General features: G+C 38.6%; 1 protein-coding gene across 3 annotated transcripts in view; it reads right to left on the bottom strand.

Annotated features, from left to right (window-relative positions):
• Positions 1-15,788, bottom strand: part of cacna1hb (calcium channel, voltage-dependent, T type, alpha 1H subunit b) — a 138,339-nt gene that overhangs the window by 8,724 nt on the left and 113,827 nt on the right. For all 3 annotated transcript variants that reach the window (XM_055205977.2, XM_055205976.2, XM_055205979.2), the window contains 6 exons: positions 15,472-15,664; positions 7,468-7,619; positions 6,989-7,098; positions 6,766-6,899; positions 1,899-1,969; positions 1,721-1,799 (listed from right to left, as the gene is read on the bottom strand). In XM_055205977.2, the coding sequence (XP_055061952.2) occupies positions 1,721-1,799; positions 1,899-1,969; positions 6,766-6,899; positions 6,989-7,098; positions 7,468-7,619; positions 15,472-15,664 (739 nt within the window). The remainder of the gene's footprint in view (positions 1-1,720; positions 1,800-1,898; positions 1,970-6,765; positions 6,900-6,988; positions 7,099-7,467; positions 7,620-15,471; positions 15,665-15,788) is intronic.

The following is a 15,788-nucleotide window of genomic DNA, read 5'->3' as shown; positions in this document are numbered from 1 at the left end:
AGGGGGTTTGTGAGTTGATGAAAAAATTAATCAATTGTAATTAATTATAAAGTGTAAATAAATAATATTAAAATACAAAACTAAGCTTACAGTCACACAACAAAGTCACAGCGAAGCACCGTGGACAGACGCTGACAGACCGGAGTGCGTATACCCCTTAAAAAGTAATGTTATGAATTGTAATATGTGATACAAAGTGATTTGTTTCTCGTCCGGCGCGCGACTTCCTTAAAGGGATAGTTCATCCAAAAATTACAATTTTGTCATACTTTTCATGTATGAATGGATCTGATGAAGATATTTTGATAAATGATGGTAAGCACACAGATCATGGTACCCATTGACTTCCATAGTAGGAAAAACAAATATGATGGAATTCAATGGGTACCATCAACTGTGTGCTTACCATCATTTATCAAAATATCTTCTTCATCATTTATCACAATACTTCCATAATATTTGTTTTCCTACTATGGAAGTCAATGGCTACAATCAGCTGGGTAAACAAACAATGGTTATTGCTGTGATGCGTTAATAAAGCTGGCTGTCCTGTCATCAGAAAAGATAATAATTTTATAATTGAATCTAGTAGAACCAATATAAAAGTCACCCTTTCGTTTCGCTATGTTTGATAGGACATATTTTGTGCTCTGATCGGTCCTTATCACGGAGGGGTAAAAAGTAATAAAATGCTAATCTTTCTATCTTGAAAGGAATTTACATTGTAAAGCATAACAGACACGGCATCTGTTTTTGTCCACTGTAATACACTACACAACAAAAAGATTTTGTGCCAAAATCATCCTGATATTGTGTAGTCTAAACTCAGCATTAACATATTTATTTAATTTGACATTGTCAATTTAACTAAAGCCCTCACCCACTGTAAAAAGTGAAGTTGGATCAACTTTAAAAATTACTTCAATTGGTAACGGCTACAAGTTTGAAGTTAAAAATTTTTTTTAGGTGTAACAAATTGAACAGTGGCAGCCGGTGACTTCTCTTCAGAGAGGCATGAATTTAAAATAAGTGTTCGGATTTTCATGTGTGGTTATTGTGTTTTCAAAATATGTGTTTGTTGCGTCATGTGAACCGTGTTCATCATGTGTCTTGTCAAAATAAGTGCCTGCTTTTGACCTGAAGCGTCAAAAGAGGTTATGATAAAAGAGACGCTCACGTTCACAAAATACTCACAAGACACTCCCTTAACTGTAAACTCTGATTATGCATGATATTAAGCGAGTATCTGGCAAACACGAGTGTCTCTTTTATCACAAACCCTTTAGACACATCTGCAGCAGGCACTTATTTTGGCAGGACACGTGATGTACACACAATCTCTTGATGCGCAGAACACATCTTTTGAAATTATGAACCACACACATGACAGGCTACATACATGTTGTGACGAACTTCGCATTGTGCGCCCTTGAAAAAGAAGGTTTATTTATTAATTTAAACCAATTAAAGTCATTTTTAAACATTTTTCACATTAAACTTTTTTACTTAAAGTGAGAAAATTGAAAAAGTTGAAAAAACTTTAGATTTAGGCGTCACCAATTGAAGTAATTTTTTTAAGTTGAACTTTAACTTTTTACAGTGCCCTTCAAAGACATGTCAGCCAACCTAATGTCGACAAACCCAAACACAGACGTAGATAAATATACAGGTCTAGTTTTCATAAAAACATACCATAACAAGAAACAAACATGTTACTGACCGAGTTTTCCGAATAGCTCGACTCCTAGAGCCGCATAGATGAAGAAGAGCAGCATGAAGAGAAGACCCAGATTACCCACCTGGAGGATCAAAAGAATATCATCACAGTATTATCCAAGATAAAATCTTTCAGCAACACTGATGTCAGCATAAAAGTATAAAGAAGTGGACTTACTGACCTGTGGTAGGGCTTGAACCACAGTATCCAGAAGAGATCTCATTCCTGTGGCCATCTTCAACAGCTTCAACACTGAAAATCAAATTACCATCAGAATCCTTCGGACATAATTGACATTTGCCACAAATGCCAGGATCTTGTTTCCGCTCTATAAAACAATCCACAGCCAGGTATTTCTCAGACACCCATATAGATTAACCTTTTACTTTAGCCTCACCTCAATGCCTGTGTTCAAAGAAGTAAGTTATTGGACTCAGTTTGGATGTACGGAGTACGGACGTTATAATGACCTAAATCCATCCCGTGAACATTGTGTATTGTGAGTATAAAGGACAAATTATAATACATTTTTATAAGTGTACACGAGGGTCTGCGTACAGCAGGGGCGTAGCCAGTAATGGGCCAGGGCGGCACTGGCCCGCCCACATAACTTCCTGGCCCGCCCAGGAAAGTTTAATCCAAATACATTTTTTGTTTATTTTTATTATTCAAATGTTTTTAAGAAAATACATTAATATAATCCTGATTTATTGTTGACCGGTGTGTGTATAATTTGCTTTCTAAATAAAATGGAGTTGTTAAAGCAAGTTGTAGGAAGCCTCCGGAACGTAATTGGTTGCTAGGGGTTCTGACAGGTAGACTCTGTGGGGAGCGACGGGCTCTGGCAGCCAGCCAGCTAACGTTGCTAACTGCTTTTTTAGCTAATATTAAAATTGCCACAATAATGGCTAAAGTTTCTTAAATGTGTTATTTAAAAAAGCAAGAGTTGAGGAAGACGATACGCCACTGCCTCCATCTGCCGAGTCCTACCAGCCCAGTTCTTCAGACTCATCAACCCACAAGGCGGCTAGTCAGGCGCGCTGGCGGCGCCGGTTGCCGCTTGCTCCCTGGCGGCAGTTCCAGTGCGCTCTCCGGTCAGACTGACACAGGTTGACCCGCCGATCTAACGGCAATTGATGAACCACGTACAACCCAATTTGAATCCACGAGTACTACTCGGCTCAAAAACCTGTGCCTTTTGTTTTTTGAAAAATAACTCTGTGACTCTTTGGACTATAATGATATCATTTCTGTGTTCAACATTAAACCCAGGCGTTTGCGTCTTGTTTTGTAGAATGAAAACAACAAAGGTAAGCCTGTTGTTTAACTAATTTCCTTAATTTTTGCTCGGGAAGTGATTTAACTGAAAGTGGTGTGTTGTGTATAGATGTATGCCTTATAGGTTAAGTTACATTGTTTAATTTAAACGAGTTGCTATTTTTTGGCACAAAAGCTTAATTTCCACCAGGCTGATTGCACTGTATATGGTTGATTTAATATAAATTAGGCAGTGTGTTGTTATTTATTTCAAACCGTGCTCTGCTGAGAGTTTTCATTATTTCAATTTCCTGTTACTTTTAGCCTACTTTATTTCAAATGAACTGTTTTTGCACTACTGACTAGCCTAAATAAGACTGCCTGGCCTGGTTTGTCCAGCCTTTATTGAGCTATGTGTTGGTTGAACATGTTTAGACAGTGTTTTATTATTGCCTTCGCCGAAAATTGCTTTTTGCAGATTGTCTATTCTTTTTTCTACTCTTATGTTTAATTATTATTTAAGTCATTTTATTCTAATATAAACTAGTGGCCCACCCAGTTTTGCCCCGGCCCGCCCAAAATAAAATTTCTGCCTACGCCCCTGGCATACAGTGTGCGTGACGCAATTTTTGTCATCAGGAGAATGCACGCATACTGTACTTGCACAGTCGGAGTTTTAAAAACCTGCGGACATTGTACACGTGCGCCTATAGGAGAATCTAGCATATAGCCCAGGAGATGCATTGCATGTTGTCGCAAAGTGCATGCGTCAAACATCGGTATACACTACGAGTCAAATTGTCCCGTCCCAAATGGTGCACTTCATGTGGACTTACGGTCTCGTGGCCTTAAATTGCGCGCACTCGTTTGGTCTACGTGTCCTTAGGGTGTCCCATCAGTGGCCCTGTCCCAAATGGTACATTCCGGACTTCCTTAGAGCCCACACTTTGATAACATCATGTAGTGCAGACCTTAGGGACCCTTGACACGAGTCGTATTTTGGGACTGACTTGAGCGTCACGCCCGAAATAGGAAGAGAAGTTGCCCATCAGTGTGAACTCTTCCCATCCGTCGTCTGATTGCTCTTTTGCAAGGAGTTCTGGGTTGCTAAAGTGACATGATGCGACATACTACGGACTCATAGACTGTCCCAAATGGCCACTCCGGATTCTTGACGTGAGTCCATGAGGGTGCACCAGAGTCGTATTTTGGGACAGACTCGAGCATCACGCCAGAAATAGTATGAACTTCTCCCATCCGTCGGCTGATTACTCTTTCGCAAGGACTTCTGGGTTGTTAAAGTGCGTATAGCCTCCAGCAGTGCGGGCTTCACTGAAGACCGCATCAAGGGTGCAAAGGGGGCACTGATGGGCACAATTCGGAGGGTAAAATGACAGATGGGACACCCTACGCATTCGTAGACTAAGCAAGCATGTGCAATTTAAAGCCACGAGACCAAAAAGTCCACATGAAGTGCGCCATTTGGGACAAGGCCAATGTTGCGCATGCGCCTATAGGAGAATGTAGCATATAGCCCAGGAGATGCATTGCATGTTGTCGCAATGTGCATGCGTCAAACACTGGTATACGAGTCAAATTGTCCCGTCCCAAATGGTGCACTTCATGTGGACTTTCGGTCTCGTGGCCTTAAATTGCGCGCACTCGTTTGGTCTACGTGTCCGTAGGGTGTCCCATCAGTGGCCCTGTCCCAAATGGTACATTCCGGACTTCCTTAGAGTCCACACTTTGATAAAATCATGTAGTGCAGACCTTAGGGACCCTTGACACAAGTCCACGAGGGCGCACCAGAGTCGTATTTTGGGACGGACTTGAGCGCCACGCCCGAATTAGGAAGAGAAGTTTCCCATCAGTGTGAACTCTTCCCATCTGTTGTCTGATTGCTCTTTTGCAAGGAGTTCTGGGTTGCTAAAGTGACATGATGCGACATACTACAGAATCATAGACTGTCCCAAATGGCCACTCCGGATTTGTGGACTTCCTCAGAGTCCACACTTTGATGACATCATGTAGTGCAGACCTTAGGGACCCTTGGCGTGGGTCCACGAGGGTGCACCAGAGTCGTATTTTGGGACAGACTCGAGCGTCACGCCAGAAATAGTATGAACTTCTCCCATCCGTCGGCTGATTGCTCTTTCGCAAGGACTTCTGGGTTGTTAAAGTGCGTATAGCCTGCAGCAGTGCGGGCTTCACTGAAGACCGCATCAAGGGTGCAAAGGGGGCACTGATGGGCACAATTCGGAGGGAAAAAGACAGATGGGACACCCTACGCATTCGTAGACTAATCAAGCATGTGCAATTTAAAGCCACGAGACCAAAAGTCCACATGGGAAGTGCGCCATTTGGGACAAGGTCAATGTTGCGTATGTGCCTATAGGATAATGTAGCATATAGCCCAGGAGATGCATTGCAACATCTGGGTACATATGGTGTCCCATCAGTCACTTTAGCAACCCAAGAAGTCCTTGCGAAAGAGCAATCAGAAGACAGATGGGAGAAGTTCACACCACTTCTATTCCTATTTTCGGCGTGACGCTCGAGTCTGTCCCAAAAGACGACTCCTGCCCTGTCCCAAATGGCACACTCTGGACTTGTGGACTTCCTTAGAGTCCACACTTTAAAGACATCATGCAGTGCAAACTTTAGGGACCCTTGAGGGTGCACCAGAGCCGTACAGTATTTTGGGACAGTCTCGAGCGTCACAAACGGAAATAGGAAGAGAAGTCAGTGTGACCTCCTCCCATCCGTTGTGTGATTGTTCTTTCGCTAGGACTTCTGGGTTGGTAAAGTGCGTGGAACCTACAGCAATGCAGGCTTTGCCAAAGACTGCATCAAGGGTGCAAAAAGGTTGCTGATGAGCATAAAAATGACAGATGGGACACCCTACAGACTCGTAGACTAAGCGAGCATGCGCAATTTAAGGCCATGAGACCGAAAGTCCCCTTGAAGTGCGCCATTTGGGACAGGGCCTCTGCTGTACCCCCGTGAACTCACGTCAAGGGTCTCTAAGGTCTGCACTACATGATGTCATCAAAGTGTGGACTCTGAGGAAATCAACAAGTCCAGAGTGAGCCGTTTGGGACAGGGCCATAAACTATACATTGCAAGGCTGTGCATTCAACCGTGCGCATGCGTTGAACGTTGAGCACATGCTTAAATAACTTGACAAATCTTGCATTGACAAATTTTGAAATATGCCATTGCCATGATTTGTCTAAAAGATACACACCAGTAATGTTTTTTTCTAAGGCATGTTTATAAAAAAAATGCTTAAACATCTTAATTTAACTAAGGCCTAGTCCTGGCTTTAGCTAAGCCTCGTCTGTGAAACCAGGCCTTAAAATGCTAAGAAAAATAAAGATATATATCGTCAACTCTAAATAAAGCATAAGTTTGAAATTTCTCTGACACTACCTGCCACAAACTCATAACCCAAAGCGTAGTTTAGCCATAAAAGAACTTAAGGTGTCACATTCTGTCCTGACAAAACCCCTGAACCTTGACACCTTTCTGAATTTCATTATAGGTAAGATTGATGCCCTAAGATCTCGCATTTCCCTCCAAGTTTATGACATGTTGTGCTTCCGACACCACATTTGAAATTTATATTTTTTGTATCATAAGTAATATAAACTGGGACCTTCACCAACACATCACTTTTGGGCAACTGCAAGGCTGAGATCTTCAGATGGATTTTTTTACATAAACATTTCCATTTTTTCCACTTGAACACCAACGTATGTGTTTCTTTGGGAACATGTTTTTGGCAATACCTCTGGCAATACGTAGCACCCTCATGATGCGTATGATGGTGGGGTTGATGGGCAGAGAAGCATTCAGGTCGATTTCCTCAAGAGTAATTCCCATGATGGAGAGAAGAACAATGGCGAGATCCAACTGATTCCACCTGAGAGAAACAGAACGAGAGGTTTGATACAGACGAGGTTCTGTAGAAGGAAATCAATGTGCATCAATGTCCACAAGGTGGAGCCTCACCTCTCCTTAAAGAACCTCCTAAACCCGAAGGCAACCAGTTTAAGAGCAGCCTCGATCACAAAGACCAGCGTGAAGAAATAGTTACAGTACTTCAGACCCTCATCCAGATACTAAGACAGACATGGAAATAGCAATATGGATACACGGATATATATATATATATATATATTAATTATACCTTATAAAAATCTGAATAGGGCATGTTTACTTGTTGTGAAAATGCATTTGTGCACATTACAAAGTGGTAATCGTTCATTATAATAAATCAACTTGGCTTTTCAGATGACATCACCAAGTGCTCTAACTTTTAACCCCTCCCCTTTTGGCTTCATATGTAGACTACTTTAAATATCGAAATAAACTCATGTCAGATTATGATACTGTAGTAATACAGATTGCAAACACTGAGCGTTTTTGGAAATTGAACTACTGTTGTGTAAAATCTTGTGTAATGTTTGTGTGTGTGTAGTCCTGCAGACCTTGGGCTGTCTGTAGTGCTCCATTGACATTGTGAGGACATTAATGCCGATGATGATGGTGATGAAGAGGTCCAGATAATGGCTTGTGCAGAGTGTGTGAATATAGAGGCGGGTGGGGGAATAGTCTGCGTAGTACGGTCTCTGTAGAGCCTCTGAAACACACACACACACAAACACACAAAAACACACAAACACAAAGAAAACAATAAAACCTTATTAAGCCTCATGAATTCAGGTCATTTAGGTACACACAATCTTCACCCCAAACCTCTGATCATTGGGCCAACATCTTGGGGTAAATTCACTAAAATAGTTGCAATGTTATTTTATACACAAAACCTTGTGTCTTAAAGACACACTATGCAGTTATTTTACCTTAATATAACAGCTTCAAAGTTATTTCGGTGGTAAACAAAGTCATAGTAGGGCGAATCCTCCTGTTGAAGCTCAGGGAGGACGCCGCTAGCAAAACCAGCAATGCAAGCTTGAGAGAACCACCCCTGACAAATCTCGCGAGAATCACGACTTGCTTTACGGCAACAACGTCACACACGTTAGGCTTGTTCGACTTCATGTGGCGCTGCAAGAACCGACCTCCATATGACGTCAAAGTACCGCGAGAATGATCCAAGACGGCACTTTGACGTCATCTGGCTGTAGGTTCTTGCAGCGCTGCATGAAGTCGATCAAGCCTATAACAACAACTGCACGCGCGAATTTGAGACGTGATGCTAAACGATTTAAAAGTTAAGAAAGCGCATTCGGAAGAGAGTAGGAAAAGGAAAAGAGAGTCCCACTCGGTCAGGTTTTTACTCGTTGGCGTGAGCTAAAGGACAGCACTGGAGGTATGCTGATCTGGCGATCTTGTTGATGGACTAGTAAGTAAATCTCTCATTTGTAAACTTGTTTGCGGTCTATGTTGTTGCGCTTGCTTGTAGTATGTCATGCGATTATCATGACAACAGTTGTCAATATCTCACATAATTATCAGGACATAAATAAGCCTAGAGGTTGTAAATAGTGTAAACATGCACAATTTGCAAACTATTATGATAAATAGCAATAATCATGTATAGTGACATTATAACGAACAACGTTATGAAATAATGCAACGTACACAATTAACTTTGTCATGGCATTTTGTAATGTTTACTTGTGATTTAGCTGCAATCATGTAAAAACATTATAAGCTAGCAAACGCGGTACTTTATTATTATATGCACTCTACACTTGGAATAAACTTCTTATTATCCTATTACCATCATCTGTAATTTAGTAGACTATGCAGTAGCCTAATATTTGTATGAAATTGTGAAACATTATCTTGTCATTATCTTCGGAGTACTACAGTGGGAAATTACGACAGTTGCAAGTATTCTCCAGCGACTCTAGGGGTCGCTGTTTGACAAAAATGTTGAAACTGCATAGAACGGCTTTAAGACCCATTAACACCAAACACCATAATTCTAAATATAAAAATATAGAGATGCACCGATTTAAAATTTTTCCACCGATACCAAAAGCTGATTATCCAGACCGTATACCGAAGACGATAGATTGGTGGTTCTATTAACTTGCATTAACCAAATTCTGAAGATTATATTTTCTGAACATTATTTATTCAAACAATAACGATTAATATTGAACATTAAACTAGTTATGTTTCTTTAGATTTTCTATATACAGGCTCAAATTCATTACATTTTCCTGTTTTTTTTTTTTGATTGACAGAAAGATATCGGCCATGATCATTGGTTGTTTTTAAAATGGCTTTTATCGGCCGATACCAAACGCGAAGCATGTATGCGCATCGCGTTCCTCGCTCAATATTACTTGCTGGATTTAACCAATTGGTTCAGACAAATTTTTCACACGAAATTAAGACGCATTTGAGGCAAATACCGCATATTCGCAGTAATCGCGCAACCCAATTCGCGTCATTTGCAACGCCCCACACGAATTTGCGTCCTTTTGCGTCTTGGCATTGACTTTGTATGTAATCTACTTGCGCAAAACCTTGAATTCGTGCTTGGTGTGTATGCCCAATAATACAATCGCTTAACTCTTTCCCTGCCATTTCATGAGTTATTGACAAATGATCTCGTGAATTAAGAGAAAACATTTGCATAAAAAGCACGTTCCTGATGAGGTTTTATGTTATCTGTAATACCGTGAGTATTACCGCACTTTATAAAAATGTATAATAAACTTAAAGGAATAGTCTACTCCTTTTCAATATTAAAATATGTTATTACCTTAACTAAGAATTGTTGATACATCCCTCTATCATCTGTGTGCGTGCACGTAAGAGCTGGAGCGCGCTGCGACGCTTCGATAGCATTTCGCTTAGCCCCATTCATTCAATGGTACCATTTAGAGATAAAGTTAGAAGTGACCAAACACATCAACGTTTTGGTGGTACAAAATAAAATGTAGCGCTTTTCTAAGCGGATTTAAAAGAGGAACTATATTTTATGGCGTAATAGCACTTTTGGGAGTACTTTGACTCGCCTGAAAATTCCGCTCCCCTTCTCCCTCTCAAAATGGGAGAGGGAGGGTGTTACTGGGCCGAGTCCAAGTACTCCCAAAAGTGCTATTACACCATACATGTAAATAACATATTTTAATATTGAAAATGAGTAGACTATTCCTTTAAGGATTTTTTTTACTAATTTTAAACTCTGTGTATGTTTTGATAATCGTTCTGATCTCTAACAAAATTCCTTCACAAAATGCAATTATTTCAGTTTTTTGCTAAAATATTTTTAAAGAAAAATACCCATATTTAAGAGTTTATAAGCAGAGAAAGAATATAGATGAAACGTTTTTTCCCGTTTTGTTTTTTTATTTTTATTTGAAGGCAGAGAGTCTGTTCTTTCATTTGATATATTTGTATGTTGATATATTTTCAGAAGAAAATTTTTCTGGAATGCATTTTGTGAAACTTTTGTGAAAATGACAAAAAATGCTGGCGGGCAACCATTCAAAAAACAGGCTGGCGGCGAATGAGTTAAAATGTATAGGCCTGTTCACAGTAAGATAAAAATGATCCAGTATTCTACAGTAGCCCTAAATAGACAAACTGTGCTATAGAGAGTGCGTTTCGCCACTGTTTTCACAGACGACAACATGTTTGTCCTGTGGCGGCTTCCGTAGCTTAATGCGTTTCGAAAGGGAGGGATGAGCTGTGGATTGAGCCGTTGGTTGCAATTCACAATCTCACCACTACATGCCACTAAAAATCTAAACAGTGGACGGTTAAAGAAAACACGGACTCGTATCAATTTCGTTGGTCTCATTACCATATAAACCAACAAAATTTAAGACATGCTTTTTTAAAATTTAAATATTGGTCCAAATACGAGTAAACTTAGTAAATGGCATTGTGTGATTAATTTGAATATTCTCCTCACATAAACTTTGCGTCTGAAAGGGAAACTACTGCAAATGCAATAAGGTCAATGCATAAAATAACTCTGTGTGTGTCTTTAGTAAATCCTGACAATAGTTTTTTAACGTCAAAAGATGGTTTGCGCTGACGCAAGTTGTTACTAAATCTGGCCCTTTCATTTTTTAAGCACAAACAGCGTTTCTTCTTAAAGGAAGTTATTATACTGTAGATTGCACTTTATTGTCAAAACGTCGGACCTCATCCATTTTAAAAGGGGAATTCAGGGATGCAGCGGCAAAGCTATACAGTATACTGTATGTAAAGTATGCCAGATTACAGGAGTCGGTTTTTACTATACTGTATAGGCTGCTTTATTGTTCCTGTCACAAGCACACTGACCCAGTTTTCATACTGCTAATGCGTCAGTGTGTGTCTGTAATCACTGTTAGGAAACTGTCAAGTCATCGAATGGACATTAAAAGTGTCCCGCCAAGCATCCCCCAAATATCCATCACTGCCAAAGAGCGCTCAAGGTGTCTTTGAAAGGAGCTTTGTGTGCAAAAGAGAGACGGAGAGAGAGACAAAGAGAAAGAAAGAGAAGTGAAATAAGGTGTTAAGACAGCCATAATTCAGTTTACAGTTTGCCTCATAAAAAACTGTGGCAGGAGTTTTCTGCTATCGCAATGGTATCAGACAGATATACCATGGTAACACTATGGTACTGAATGATATTCACATTCATATGGATGATAAAAAGGTGCCCCAGGACACTTACTGTACTGTATTTACTGTATTACCATAGTACATGTACAAAAGCCTTTTGTCAGTGTGTGCCAGACTATTGATGCTTCAATATCCGGTGTGGCTATACTCGTTGCTATAGCAACAATTTAAGCACCGAGTGATTGAAGTAATAAATCGCTGCTCTAAAACCTCTGGCGATGTTTATGTACAAACTGCTCAAAAACGTATTTCATGAACAATAACATGTTAGTTAATTTTGTGTGATAAATACATAAAGTGCTTTACGAATTGATTCGACCCAGCCCAGTGGTTTTCAAACTGGGGGCCGAGATGGTCCAAGGGGGAGCCCAGGTTAATGATATTTTGTAAAATATATTAATTTTTATTATATATAATAAATAAGGCTGTCAAAAGATTAATCACGATTAATTACATACAAAATAAAAGTTTGCGTGTGTGCGCACTATGTGTATATATTATATAAATATAAATACACACATACATGTATGAATTTAAGAAAAATGTTATTTAGGTATATTTTTATTTATATTTATAATATAAAATATATCAATATATATCAATATCAATCTTTATCTAAATCTATATCTATCTATATATATAGACGGTTTCAGCCGTAACAACATAAACAAGCGGCTGTCGTGGTCCGCACGTAACTTCCGGTAAACTCCGTTAAGAATAAATAACAACAAAGTTCTTTAAACGCATGTTACTTATATAACAAGCAAAAAACAACACATATTACCTAGGAAACCAAAACATTTGTTATTTTTGACGAGGCATTTGTTCAAGAGATCAGTTTAGCAACTAGTCAGACCATTAAAAAAACGAAACCGGAAGTAAAGTTCAGATCCAGACGTGTATATATATATATATATATATATATATATATATATATATATATATATATATATATATATATATATATATATATATATATATATATATATATATATTACACACAGTACACAAACATAAATTATGCAAAAAAAAAACTTTTTATTTTGTTTGCAATTTGTGGTGCAATTAATCTTTTGACACCCCTAATAATAATAATAATTAAAAATGTAAAATTAATAAATAGTAACACTAAAACAATAAAATACTAATATAAATAATTAATACATATTAATATTTGTAATTATATTATTTAAAATATATTAATTTATCATATTGTAAATTTGTTAATTAAATTAATTAATTTATCAAAAAATTCTGTGTAACTGAAATAAGACTTTTAACCAACAGCACTACTTCATAACTTTTAAAAATCCCACGTCAAAACAGACAAAAACTTATGTGTAGTCATATGCACATAAAACATAAAGATGTATTTTGATGATTAATTACTGTTCCTTTTGTAAGTCGCCACTATGCTTCCTGTAAATAACACGTTTTTGACATACCTCAGCCGACCTCGATCCGCCCCAGTCACACAAGCATGAACTTAAGAATATACGCTGTTAAAGGAGTAGTTCACCCAAAAATGGTCCCCATTGACTTGTCCATAGTTATTTTAGTCCAACTATGAAATATCAACAGGTGAACTACTTCTTTAAAGTGCATGATCTCTAAAAGATAATGTTGACATTTGAAATCATCTAAACAAACACGCCCCTACTCCAATAGAATCTGGACCTTCTTTTGATAGACCGGCCCCACATATATGCAACCCAGGCAACAATGTCGGTTAGTAGACACGCCTCTTACTGCTGATTGACTACAAGTGTGTTTTGGTACTTGGCCTGACTCCCTTTTCCAAAGTGTTTTTCAAAAATCATGCACCCCGCCTTTAATGTTCAGTATTGTCTGCTTTGGAACCTTAACTCTTACCCCACCAGCATTTTTCATGATTTTCACAAAAGTTGAATGCCTTCCAGAAAATGTTTTTCTTTAAATATATAAACAAACAATATATTAAATAGGGATGCACCGATATGGAAATTTTGGCTGATACCGATAACTCTTTATATTTGGGGGCCGATAACCGATATATATATATATAGGCCGATAAATATTCATATTATTTTCACAATGAAAAACTCCCAGACCGCGGACGTCTTGTCTTTGTGCTAGACTAGCATACTCTTCTTAAGCCCGCAACACGTGTTATCTTCGTGCTATGTCACAGAAAGCACCAATCAAAACTCCACATGGCCAGAAATGAGCAAGTGAAGTGGTTCAACAAACCAAAATAATCCATCATTTATCGGCTTTCATTTATCTGCTTAATTTTGCTATCAGACCGATAACGATTATAAATATTAAAAATAAGCAGTTATCAGCCGATAACGATATGTCGGCCGATATAGCGTGCATCCCTAATATTAAATGAAAGAACAGACCCTCTGCTTTAAAAAAAAGTTTCATCCTAGCTTCATCAGTTCTCTTTTAATCACCTCTCAAATATGTGTAGGTTTCTTCAAAAACACCAAATTTTGAGCAAAAAGACTTTTGATAGAGATCAGATTCAAAGCGATCATCAAAATATACACGGACATACAGCTGTTTGCCCTAGGGCGTTACTTCCGGGTTTTATAAGTTGCGTAAGTGCCCCACCTGTTGGATAATAGCGGATATTGCAGATTGACCAGATAACTCGTCAATGGCAGGGAAAGAGTTAAAAGAACCTGAATAAAAAAACCTGAAAAAAACACGTGTCTTCAGTGCCTCTAGTGGACACCGAAAGTTGCAGCGATTTGTACAACAGGTGCAACATATTTCGGGTTACGCAGAAAGTAGACAGAGGTACCTTGTTTTACTGAGCATGTGTAGCTTTTAGCAGATACATTTCAGTCTTTCTCTTCCCGAAAATAAATGTTGAGTCATTTTGGTCTCATGAGTACAGTATATACAAAGTTTTGTCCAAGAAAAACACTGTGTATAATGAAAATATTTTTCAGCAGGAAAAATATATCAAACATTTCATGGTGTCTTTGATGTTGTCTTAAAGCTGCAAGCAATAACTTTCTTCAAGTTATAAATAAAAAATAATTCACTTGTTGAGCAAGTACGAAAAAAATAATGTTTAAAACTTTCTCCTTACTCCCATTCACAAACATACATAATAATGATTTATAAGATGTCGGATACGATTACTCTGCAATTTTATGTTTCTAACAGAGGTGGCGATAAAGAGGCAAAAGTTACAGATCGCACCTTTAAAGCCACAATGAAACTGAAATGAAAAACGTAATTTTTTTAGTGGGGTTTTTTTATACTAACAAATTATCTGTGAGCTTCATTATTTTTCAAAAAATGAATGTGCCTTCATATTCTTAATCAAAAATGCAAAGCTCCTCCCCTTCCTTAAAATGATCTCTCTTTACTTCCAATCATGGGGTATGGCATGTGGGTGGGGCCCGGGAAAAGACTGCAGCGATTAGCAATAGCAACATGACCCAACTTCCAACAATCCAATCAATTCTTGTTGGACGACTTCAAGTCTTGCCCAACCTTTGGTTCTCATTTCAGAAGACATTTTGCTCAAATATGTCACAACTTTAAACATCATGTTGCATTTTATGTATGAAGAGAAACCTGCTATTTTATGTTTCAAACCGAGATGGCAATAGGAAGGCAAAAATTACAGATTGCACCTTTAAGTGTCAGAAAAGAACCAGTTTATCATGTTCATGTTGTAACCAATGCTCTCCTAATAATATGATGTCTATTCTGCCTACCGTCCCATGTGAAGTGGCCTAAAATAAAGAAATCTCATTGCTCCAAAATTAGCCGTTCGTGTCTGGCCAGAGTTTTTTGGTGACAACATAAAATGTGACACGGCAAACCACTCCAACCATTTGGGAAGCGGATATGTCCCGACAGATACCAAAAATAAACACACTCACTCCTCCTTTTCTTCTCCATACGTTTCTGCCTCTTCTCCTCCCTTCGTCGGGCCTCTTCCTCCTCCTGGTCTTGTCTGCACTTGTGGAAGTTCTCTACCACCACGCCGACAAACATGTTCAACACGAAGAAGCTGACGATCAGCAGGAAGGAGATGAAATACAGAAGCATCCAAGGATTGTGATTCTTAATGGGCTACAAAGAGAGAAGAAAAACAAGAGAATGAGAAAGAAAAAAAACGTTTACATATGAGTTGGCGACACTGTCCCATTACGGAGAATTGATCATTTTTAATTGAAAATATGTTAATGCCATTTAG

Source organism: Misgurnus anguillicaudatus, chromosome 3, assembly GCF_027580225.2.
Source record: "Misgurnus anguillicaudatus chromosome 3, ASM2758022v2, whole genome shotgun sequence".
NCBI lineage: Eukaryota > Metazoa > Chordata > Actinopteri > Cypriniformes > Cobitidae > Misgurnus > Misgurnus anguillicaudatus.
The sequence above is the reverse complement of the archived record's forward strand: the minus strand, read 5'-3'. Positions and strand labels throughout refer to the sequence as shown.